General features: G+C 42.5%; 1 protein-coding gene across 2 annotated transcripts in view; it reads right to left on the bottom strand.

The window, feature by feature from the left end:
- LOC136442187 (angiopoietin-1 receptor-like) overlaps nucleotides 1–11,964 on the bottom strand; it is a 37,283-nt gene that overhangs the window by 11,962 nt on the left and 13,357 nt on the right. Inside the window, exons 9-13 of one of the 2 annotated variants that reach the window (XM_066438921.1) lie at nucleotides 11,337–11,456; nucleotides 10,462–10,599; nucleotides 9,725–9,835; nucleotides 5,982–7,095; nucleotides 1,144–1,403 (exon numbers count right to left, since the gene is read on the bottom strand). In XM_066438921.1, coding sequence (XP_066295018.1) covers nucleotides 6,959–7,095; nucleotides 9,725–9,835; nucleotides 10,462–10,599; nucleotides 11,337–11,456 — 506 coding nt within the window. In that variant the 3' untranslated portion in view covers nucleotides 1,144–1,403; nucleotides 5,982–6,958. Of the gene's footprint in view, nucleotides 1–1,143; nucleotides 1,404–5,981; nucleotides 7,096–9,724; nucleotides 9,836–10,461; nucleotides 10,600–11,336; nucleotides 11,457–11,964 lie in introns of those variants that run through there. The other variant, XM_066438922.1, reaches the window with a different exon arrangement.

The raw sequence follows: 11,964 nt of genomic DNA, 5'->3' as shown, positions 1-11,964 counted from the left end.
TTCGGTGTAAGACGGACCGTACGCGTGAACAGCTGACGTGGGACTGGGCAGCCGCATTCCGACCGTCTCGGGGTCTATCTTCACTGCGCGCTGATTGGATGATCCTGAATCACATGATTCTCACTACCATATAAGTACAGCGGAAGTTCACCTAGTATCTGCCTCTTGTTGGATTCATCCGCAAAGCCGAGGAGCGTGGTGAGGTCGACCCAGAAAACGTTAGTGCTAGGGGTTCTCCGAGGTGGGAAACAGAAGGGTTTTTCGGCCTAGGGAAAGTCACCAGTTGACAACACACCCACCCACCCCACCCTAGCTCACATACGTTAACAGTTTACAAGGGTCCGGCTCCGCCGCGCGACTTCGGCATTGAAGTTCCCCATAACTTAATCACACATGAAGGATGATCCAATGAGTGCGCAGTGTGGATAGGAAACTTTTACCAAGCGACATGTTTTGACTTTGGATATCTGCGAATAGAGTTTAGTTGTGTGTTCCTTTGCATCCATTGATTCTATATTCCTAATTCTATATTCCTAAAACTGCACAAGTATGTCAAAGAGGTATGGACAACTTTAATGAAAACATCTAACCAGGCATCTCTAACAAGATCTACAGAAGATTACCGAATGTGTACCGTACCAATTCCGTTCTGTATATCCTGCATGCTTAAAGGCACCCAGAGCATTTTATGAGGCTTGAAAACTGGAAATATTCTAGCTGCTGTAATCTTTATGAAATTGACATTTAATGCCATTGTTTACCACATTTGCGTGCAAATTTCTTACCAAAAGTGCTCAAAAGCGGCACAAAAAATAAGCTACATGGTGATCTTTTAGTTTCACACGCCTAGTGTAAATAGACAGATACCATAGCCCCGCCCACCTCCCTCAAAACGTATAAATGCAAAATTAAAACCTAAAAATGCAAATATTTGACGGACATGCAGTCACTCTCTCATTGGTGGAACTGGTAATTGTGATGGACAGTCAGGATCAGTCTATTAGGGCTTGCATTTTCTATCAGTTCTCACAACACAACGATATCGTATCTTTGCTCCTTTAATATTGATATGTATTTGTATAGTGTTGTTGAAACTTACTATGTGTAGGAATGACTAGAAATTTGGAGTTTCTTATTCAAGTTTCAAGAAACTTTATGAGGCTTGAAACTTGAATAAAAAGAACTCAAATTTTTAGTCATTCCTACACATAGTAAGTTTCAATAACACCATACCATTAATCATTGAAGTCATTGACCCCCGAAAATGTGTCGAAGTAAAAATCAAACCTTCTCGGATGCCGTTAAGATTGCAAATAGAAATCGGATTATCAGCAGTCTGTGCAGACACATAATTTTTACCAACTATAGTCAGCCATTAGCAGTGGCGAAATGCGATCTGTGATCTGTATCTGTATCTGTATCTATATAGCCGGTATAACCGCCATCAGGCGTAACACACCAGCTTCGCAGGCACGCGGCGCGGCAGCAGCTGGTCATATTACACCGAACGGTCTGTTACACCTAGTCTTTGCATATCTGACTGCAACCGTTCTTTAAAGCTTCTTAGTGATGAAGCTCCTACAGTACTTGATGACAACGAGTTCCATTCTACTATGGTTCTCGGGAAATACGAATTTTTGAACACGTCAATCCTTGGCTGATAACTCTGGTACTTAAAAGCATGACTATTTCTGGTCCTCTTCTGAGCTGGCATTAGATACTTATCAGTCGGTACGTCCACAAGTTTATTAGTCATCTTGTACATCATGCAAAGTCTGGACATTGTTCTCCTGTCCTCGAGTGACATCCATTGCAGGTCTGCTTTCATTTTTGTTACACTGGCGCCCCTTTCATAGTTGTTCGTGCAGAATCTGGCAGCTTGGTTCTGCACCCTCTCGAGTTTATCTATATCCTTCTTTGTGTATGGATCCCAAACTGTTGCAGCATATTCAAGGTTTGGTCTTACTAGAGACGTGTATGCAAGTGATTTTACCTTTGCTGGGCATGCCCACAAATTACGTTTGATCACTCCCAATGTCTGTTTAGCCTTAGTTGTTACTTTGTTGATATGGGTGTTCCACTTTAGCCCCGTTGTTAATGTAACGCCTAGGTACGGGTGGCTCTTTGCTGTTGCTAGAGCCTGTCCACAGAACTGGTAGGTGGTTACAATTGGGTTTCGTTTGTTTGTTATATGCATGATGTAACATTTTTCCGGATTAAACTGCATTAGCCATCTGCTTTGCCATTCTTCGAGTGTGTTCAAATCTTCTTGCAAAAGCTGTGAATCACTCTGTGTGGACAACTCTATATATAACAGGCAGTCATCGGCAAATAACCTAACATTTGAATCAAGCTGGTCTGGTAAGTCATTTATGTACAGGAGGAAGAGTAACGGTCCCAGAACAGTTCCCTGTGGTACGCCTGACGCAACTCTAACTGGAGCTGAGGCCTTGCCTTCTACCACTACCGTCTGTTCCCTATTGGTCAAGAAAGCCTTCAACCAATTTAGTGTGGTGCCTTGAATTCCGTAGTGCTCTAGTTTAGTGATGAGTCTGCTATGTGGGACTTTATCGAAAGCTTTAGTAAAATCAAGAATTGCTAGATCTACCTGTTTTTTACTGTTCAGTGCGCCAGCTATGTCATGAGCTGTCAATATAAGCTGTGTTTCTGTGGATCGCTTTGCTCTGAATCCATGTTGGTAGTCAGTCAATATGTTGAAACTTTCTAAGTGTTTCATGACATGACTATGGATAATGTGTTCAAGTAGTTTGCAGGATATACAGGTCAGTGATACAGGTCGGTAGTTGCCGGGGACAGCTCTATCTCCCTTTTTAAAAATGGCACATATATTTGCATCCCTCCAGTCTTTGGGAATTTCTCCTGTGTCTAACGAGTGTTGGAAAATATTGGTTAACACAGGTGCTATTTCGGTGGCTGTCATTTTGAGGAACCAAGGAGGTATTTGGTCTGGACCAGATGCTTTAGATGGATTGAGACCTTGGAGCATTTTTTCGACACCATTAGGGGAAATCACTATGTGTTCCATGGGAGGGGTACAGGGCTGTCCGAGAGTTGGCATGTTTGTTGTGTCTTCCTCTGTGAACACACTTTTAAACTGTGAACTGAGTGCCTCTGCTTTTTTCTCGCTATCACTGACAATGGAATTACCAATCTTTAGAGGGGCTACGCCGACAAGGTCTCTTCTTAGGCCTTTTATGTATGACCAGAATGTTTTGGGTTTGTCAATTATGGCTTCCCCCAGTATGTCTGCCACATATTTTGAATGTGCTGCTCTTATGCTTTTCTGTACGCCCTTCTTAACTCTCTTGTATTTGTTCATGTCTTCCTCTCGCCCTGTTCTCTTAGCTTTGTTGTAAAGACGTTGTTTCTTACGACAATGCCTTCTTAGGTTTCTGTTGAACCAAGGCAGGTTGTATCTGCTTGATGTTGTTTTACTAGGGATGTGCAAGTTCATAGTGTGCTTTATTTTGTCTTTAAAATCATCCCACTTCTGTGTCACGGACATATCCTCGGTTCGTTTGTTAAAGTTCGTTGCATAATCACTTAGGTCACTCTTGATGGCCGGTTCATCAGCTTTAGTTCGAATGTACACTTTTCTCTTGGGTTTCCTGTTTTGTTTGGGTGCAAGGTTGACATCCACCAATACCATGTCGTGGTCACTTATTCCAGGAACTACTGTGGTCTTTTCGATTATGTTTGGGTTATTAACTAAGACCAGGTCCAAAAGATTACCATTCCTAGTGGGCTCTTGAACTGTTTGGAATAACCCATGGTTATCCACTAAGTGCAGTAGCTTCTGTGCCTGTCCTGAATTGCTCTGAGTGTTATCTGTAGTGCTAGCATCCCAATTTATACCAGGTGTGTTAAAGTCTCCAAGGATGATCACGTTTTCAGAGTTAATTTTAGGTCCCATCTTACTTATGGACTTGTCCAGTTCATCCAGGCTATTGCCCTGGTCCGATGGAGGTCTATAGTATGTACCAATCATTAGTGGTTTCTTTCCTGCTAGTTGAGTCTGTGTCCAAATGATCTCACAGTCTGTGTCTAGATCTGGCCTGTGTGTGACAATCAAATCATCCCTGTTAACCTGGAATACACCACCTCCAGGGCCAGTCTGTCTATCTTTACGGTGAGCTATGTAGTTGTCAGGGAATATCTCACTGCTTGCTATGTCTTGATTGAGCCATGACTCTGTGCCTGCTATTATATCTGGTTTGTACGTGTCAATTACAGTCGCCAGTTCGGCTTTTTTGTTTCGAATACTCTGGCAGTTTACCAGTAAGAGTTTACCATTGGTCTTTTTGAAACCACGACCCCTCATATTGGGGTTACCCTGCTTAGATCTAAGTGGAGTGGATGTAGCAACCGGGGAGTCATCTGTCAAGCTTGCACTAGAGCTCAGTGTATCAAATGAGTTTACTGAATGAAAAGTATCATCAGTTATGTCAAACATAGCTGATGCAAAGTTTGGTATGCCACAGTCACAGCAAATCCACGAGTATGATTGGTGTGTTTCTAATGCAGTATACACCTGAGAACATAGCTCAATGCAGTCTTTATGATACCATTTATCGCAGCCGTCACAACAAATTGCAGTATGGGTATGTTGTACAGCTTTGTTACAGCTCCCGCAGGGAAACTTTGGCGGTCTAGGCCCAGGATTTATCTCGACATCTCCACTTAGAAGCAAAATCATAATCAATGATAACTTTGTACTATCATTGTGCATCATTATTTTCTTGTGACCGAAATGAGTCCCATTCACCCCACTGTGCTTAATCATAAAGGCAAACGTAGCCCAGTCAGAGGTGCAGTCAGTTCTGAAGTCGCATGTGACATGTACGTCCTTTATCTCGTGTTTGTCTATTGGCTGTGCTCCTGGCTGAGCCTTGCCAAGCATCAGACAAAGGGCCAGGAAAATGCAAGTGTAATGGACTTCCATTTTGTTATTGAAAAATTATCACCCACACAGACGTATGCCACACAGGTTTCTACCACACTAGCTGTACCAACACAACAGGTTTACACCACACAGGTTGTACCAACACAACAGGTTTACACCACACTGATTTCCGCCACACTGGCTGTACCAACACAACAGGTTTACACTACACAGGTTCCCGCCACACTGGCTGTACCACCACCTGTTTACTTTACACAGGTCTCCGCCTCACTGGCTGTATCACCACCTGTTTACTTTACACAGGTCTCCGCCTCACTGGCTGTATCACCACCTGTTTACTTTACACAGGTCTCCGCCTCACTGGCTGTATCACCACCTGTTTACTTTACACAGGTCTCGGCCTCACTGGCTGTACCACCACCGGTTTACAATACACAGATTTCCACCACGCAGGTTTCCGCCACACAGGCTACACCACACAGGTATCCGCCACACTGGCTATACCACCACACAGGTTTACAGTACACAGATTTACACCACACAGGTTTACACCACACCGGGTTACACTACACAGAATCTACCGTATACCGCGGCCGCTGGCACGCAGTTTCCACCAAGCAGTTTTCTACCACACAAGTTTACACCACAAAATCAGAACAAACAACGTATGAAATCCAATTAAGTAGGTAAGCTATCAGAGTAGATGTAATTCGGTACAAATATCGTCCTACAAAACATGTAATCACTCACTCGCCCTCCCCGCTCTGCATCAGATTCATATGCAAATGACTACAGTTGGCCGGGACGCGCCGCCGACATGTTTGAATTCATTCAGAATCCACAAATATAGGTGCAAAAAATTGATAACAACTATCTGTACGTGATATATAAGTTGTCCAAGTTCCCTGGCAGACCATATAATAATGATACGTCTTCAAATGGAATTCGTACCTAAAGTTGCCCTCCCTACTTTAGAGTCGTCGCCCTCCCCACATTTACGTGTCGGTTACGAAACAGTCAGGAAATTGGTTCAAAATCTAAATAAGCCAGCATTTACCTGGCCTTGCATGAAGCGCCCTCTGACGAGGTTCAGTCTGTTTGCAGCTTGGACGAAAGGGAAGGACATCTACATACCGCCTGACGGTTGCGTGGCAAAAAAACCCGTACCGCAACAGTAGTGGCATTTACCTCCGCTTCCTCACTGATCACAGTTGGATGTGGTGAAGGGAAACCTCTCACTACCAAAATGGCGCCCAAAAGGTAGATATTCACGATCCAGCACATGATGACAAGAGCTGCTGTAGAGACCGGGCAATCTCTTTCTGAGACTTGTTGGTGGTTCAATTCCCGGTTTATATATAGCAGAGCCTTTAGAAACTGGTTCAATCTAAACTAATGTCTGCCGATTTAGACACATAAAACAGTGTACACTTGATTGGTTGTTTTGCATTGCTTCTCTGAAAACTTTATTCCACATGATAGTTTAAAGCATACTTGTTTGTATTACGGCGGTTCAGACAATTTTCGATTCACACTTGTTGAAAAGACAAGTGTTAAAAAAAAAGTTTTTTAATATTGTCATTCTGCCACGTTTTCTGTCAAGTTTTGATTCACACTTATTGCAAAGAACAGTGTTAAAACAAAATTTTAAATCTTGTCATTCTGTCTTTTTATTTTTCTCTTTCAATGGAGAAAAAATCACGAGTGTAACAGTGGGGATCAACCTCCACTAACTGACCAGTCTAACTGATCCGGACCATTTAGCCTAGTGGTTAGCGTGTTGATTTCCCAAGCCGTGCGGATCGGGATTGGCACGGGTTTTAATCCCGGGAGCGGCGTACTCGCCCCTTTGGGTTTTTACAGTGGTTCTCTCGGTGGTGTCTTTTGTGAGCTTGTGAAAGGCACCCAGAGCATTTTATGAGGCTTGAAAACTGGAAATATTCTAGTTGCTGTAATCTTTATGAAATTGACATTTAATGCCACTGTTTTCTAGCCTGTCCATTCTCGCGTTCATCTTTAGCCTCAGACTTTGTCTCAGCGGTCTGGAGTGATGACGTTTTTCTTCTTCAGGAAGTAACAAACTCCCGTCGTCCCTCCACCCACCACCACCACTGCTAGGAGGGGCCCCAGGATTGCCATGAAGTGCCCTTCCTCTGCAGCGGGATCCTCATCTTTCGAGGAAAAGCAAAACAAGTTGAAACAAAAAGTAAAAAAGACTCCCTGTACATAGCTAAGCTTTTCATTGGGGCAATTCTGGTTCATTTTGCACTGCAGCTATAGGTGTCGCTGCTTAGAGATGCGATCCCAAAAGTAAAGCATTTACATATACTGTAAGTCTACTTAGATCCGCGGGGCCTAAAATCCGCGGTTTCGGGCAAATGGAGAATCCGCGGTGGTTCTAAATTCGCGCTGGGCGATGAGTAGAAAAAAATAACTGAATACTGCCATCAGAAAATGTTTGGTTAATTTGTAAAAATCAAAAATGTTACGAAGGTCGCCACAAAACTGCTTCAAAATCGTCAGAAAATGCGGTCCACGCCGAAACTGTGACGGGGAATTCCCGCCTTGTGATCACGTGAAATCTTGCAGTCAACCAATCAGAGCAAAGTTTTTCTGACTCAAAACAATCAGCGCTTAGAACAGGCGGTAAACAAGAGTAAACAAAGATGGCGGCCAAGCCCGGCTCTTGCCGCTAGCGCGCTGTATTTTGAAGTAAAATCACGGCGTAAACACGACTCATCTACCCTACCTAAGCAGAATTTCCACGGGAAGTATACAGAGATAGTTAATGTTGTGTTTACAATGCGGTCCCAAACGTAAGGAGTGTATTGTATACTAGTACATAAATGTTGTCAAGTAACAATAAATGCCCTGGGGAATGTGACATACTGTTACCGGAACGTCGATTGAAATGAATATGAAAATGCGATGGGTAAGATTAAAATGTATCGCCCTAATAATAATATGGCACAATCTTCAATATAATTCTTCAATTTTTTATTCACATTCGCCGATTTCACACTTCCCATGATGCCCCATTGGGGCGTCGTAAACTCCGGCACTGCCCAATTTACGGTAATTCTTCTTAGCGCGCGTGAACCAACAGAAAACCCAAGTAGGAGGGCGGTAAAGCTGCAGGAAGGTAACGTTACGTTTTTTGTGTTGATTCTCATCAAACCTGTCATAATTACATGTTTTATATACTGGGGAGGTAATACGGAACAATTTCTAAAGGTTTTACCAGTGTTTGTCTATAGAACTTAGAAGTTGAATTTGTATAATGTCACAGAGATTTTCTTTAAAACACCGAATAAACAGAATGCAGGAAAAACGTCTATACAGATATCTAACAATGAAGTATTACTTGCGACAATAAAATCAATTCTTAGTCTTCAATTTTGATTTTATTTGAGTTGTTTACGAAAAGTTTGTGGAAAGTGAATTGTGGGTGATGTATGACACACCATACTCTTGCCAGCTTTGATTCAGATGTCCTGTCGGTGATGACAGAATCTGAAATAAACCAAGCAACTTTAAATAAATGCACACATCTATATTGAATTGACTCTGATGATCATCTCTCAGATAGTAACAGTTTCAGTTATTACAGTAACACTTACACAGTAATAGATACACTAGTTATCATTTCTCAGACAGTACTAGTTACAGTAGTTTAGAGAGCATAAACAATGTGTTTCATGGTTGTTTGAATAACACGTCCAGGAATTTCACACTCGTTAGCAAATTGTTTTCTCAGATCAGAGTGGAAGTATGTCACATGTTTTGACCGAAAAATGCTCTCTGTTCTTCATGATATATTACTATTTTGACAAGACAGTCATGACTTTGGTGGTGATAATTTCTTCTTCCCTTTCGTATTACGATCGAAACACACACCAACCAAGAAAGTTACACATAAAAGACGTGACGTTAGCGGAGTATAAAAATATACAGAATTGTCAACTGATTAACAACAACAACTGATTCAAAAGTAGTGTTTAGCACTAGGATTGATTTCCCTTTTCGTAGAATATTCAACTGCAATAACGAACGTTTCGGTGTATTTTTCTTGGTGATAATATGCACGTACCGATTCGCTGCGGAGACAGGCCATCCCGCTTGACTTTTTGACTTTCGCGCGCTAAGAAGAACTACCGTAAATTGGGCAGTGCCGGAGTTTACGACGCCCCAATGGGGCATCATGGGAAGTGTGAAATCGGCGAATATCAACACTGCAGACACACACAAAACTAGAGTTTTAACTCTAGTTTTGTGTGTGTCTGCAGTGTTGGTATTTGTGCTACATATACTTCAGGTTATGTTAGATAAGCGATTACGGGGTCTTTTTATAAATATGAATACTGCAGACACACACAAAACTAGAGTTTTAACTCTAGTTTTGTGTGTGTCTGCAGTGTTGGTATTTGTGCTACATATACTTCAGGTTATGTTAGATAAGCGATTACGGGGTCTTTTTATAAATATGAATTGGTATTGAATTTTTCTTTTTATTTGAGTTGAATGTGTGACAGTTGTGTGCCGACTTGTTAAAAATAGAGAGAACTCTAGCGACCCCAAAAGACAACCCTCCCAAAATCAAGATGGCGGCCACCACACATGCCAACAAAGGTTTTGCTACGCAAACCTGTAACTAATACGTTATACTGTACTCTGTTGACAGAAAAACGAAACGATATCAATACATCTATGAACATACTCGGAACGAAGAGAATAGGTAGGTAAGATGATAGGAAGTTTGACGAAGCGGGAATGGATTTGAAATCGCATGACGTCACGCACCTGCGCAGTTGACCCCAGCGAATCCCGTCGGACAGTGACAGACGTACGACCGCCAGTCTGTGGTGCAAGTCCCGCCATGTAGACACGGGTTGTCCGGCTCACAGTGGTCCACTAGGGCGGGGGAAAACAACGTTTCAAAGTCATGTAGAATTGGAGTTGTACAGGTATGTCTTAGTGTATGCCAGCACCAACTCAGTTGGTAACAAGGAGACTCCCAAACCCAGTGCCGACCGTGTTCGGAAAGAGATCGGGAACAAAGTTGTCACAAGGGTTTTACTGTATGAAGAGTCAAACTGTTCTCCAACTAAGAAAAAAATGCACGTGAATTTCATTCACGTGTGACGTCAGCACTGGGTCAAAGGTTGCAGGGGGTAGATAACGCCCCCCGTCCAGGTTCATATTGAGTCACCGGGTCAGACAGTTACGTTGAAGGGTGTTGATATTCTGGATACCGACTATGACTACTTTGTGAGAGGGGTAAAGGAGGCAGTCTGCATTAGGGCTCACCAACGTTCTCTCAACCAAGACGGGGGGCGACACCGACTTTCAGCATCCTTTGACCCATTGATTACGTCACAAAAACTAAAACTCAAATGTCCAGAGCGATTGGGGCAGAAAGCTGAAGAAAACCGAGCGAATCAGTCGAAAATTCAGGTGAGTAAATTTTTTCAGCTCTTCATAATGTATTCTAACAACTCAGGTGAAGTTTCCTGCTATGGGACTTAAACGCTACTTACCTCGTTCACAGTACAAGCCGTAGTACCCTGCGATGCAATGACATTTGTGCTTGTCATCGTTCTCCACCGGCGACGACCCCTCCTCTTGTAAAACCTCACAGGTTCCTCCATTTCGGCAGGGGTTGGGGTTACAGGCATCTGTTGATCACCACATAGTTTATGTTTTAGACATCTATATGAATGCCTAGTTATCCGATATATATCTAAAAACAACCAACGTGATAAAAGAAGAAAGAATATGGACGTAAGTACACACCCAATTTAAAACTGAACAGATAAAGGTGTGAACAAAGTGATCTTTTCATTCTTACACAACTCTCTTTTACTTCATCCCAAGGGAGTGAAATTTTGTTTGGGTTTCTCTGTCTGTATATCTATACGTGTGTGGGAGGGAAGGTGTTATTATCTCCATGAAAAATGGTGATATGCTTTTGTGTGTGTGTGTGTGTGTGTGTGTGTGTGTGTGTTTGTGTGTGTGTGTGTTTGTGTTTCCGGACGATCGTATTCAGCATAGCTCAAGAACCTCTGTATGGATTGTAATGATATTTGGTCTAGATCTGTAGGTAGATGTTAGGAATACGAAAGTCAAGGTCGATTTTGGGCCCCCTGGTATGTGACCTTGGTACTGCAGCAGAAATTATTTTTTGAGCTGGACATGCTATGGTCTTGATTTTGTGTTGGCAGATAGCTTGTGATGTAAGAAATAAGTTGTGTATGTTTGGGCCCCCTAGCAGCTTGCTCTGGAACTGCAGGGGCGTTTTTGTCAAAATCTTCCAAGGGGAATAGCTGAAGAAAGGAACGACTGATTTCCTTGATTTTCATTGTTTGCAGGCCCAATTTCTATTAAACAAAAGAGTACAAAACTTTGTTTTTACCTCGTAACGTCTCGCAATGCTTCCCCACGTGCCAGGACGTACAGTTACAGCTGTAACCGTCATCACGGTTCACACAAGTGCCGCCATTTTGACACGGGTTCGACACGCAGTAGTCCCGTACTGGGGAATGAATACATGAAAGATGTTTAGACAAGACGCATATTGTGTACTCTCCAAGCAGAGGAGGGGGTTCCGGTTGATTTTTGACGTGTTTTTAGACGTTCTTGTTGGGCTTTCTACTTTGCCTTTTTTTATGTCGCCAACCCAAAATAAGAATGACAAAGTAGAAATCCCTATAAAAGCGCCTAAAAACACGTCAAAACCAGCCGGAACCACTCCTCTACTTGGAGAGTACATATTGTGGTCTTCTCTCATATTAATCTTAACTTACGTTGCTACCTCAACGTTCGATATATTCGCAATACACGTCATGATCAAGTGTTGTGTTAAACAATAATAAGTTCTTCCTTCTAGAAATACATGATCGCAGATGACATGAAAGGTGTAAAGTTAGAACTGTTGTACAAGGGTGTACGTAGCTGTAATTGCTTCTTGCGTCCACAGTTCTATTATTTACCACGTGGCATACGCCTCAATCCCTACTTATTTCTAAATGCACTGATTCTGC

Source organism: Branchiostoma lanceolatum, chromosome 9 (assembly GCF_035083965.1).
Source record: "Branchiostoma lanceolatum isolate klBraLanc5 chromosome 9, klBraLanc5.hap2, whole genome shotgun sequence".
Taxonomy (NCBI): Eukaryota; Metazoa; Chordata; class Leptocardii; order Amphioxiformes; family Branchiostomatidae; genus Branchiostoma; species Branchiostoma lanceolatum.
This window is presented reverse-complemented; position numbering and strand designations above follow the sequence as displayed.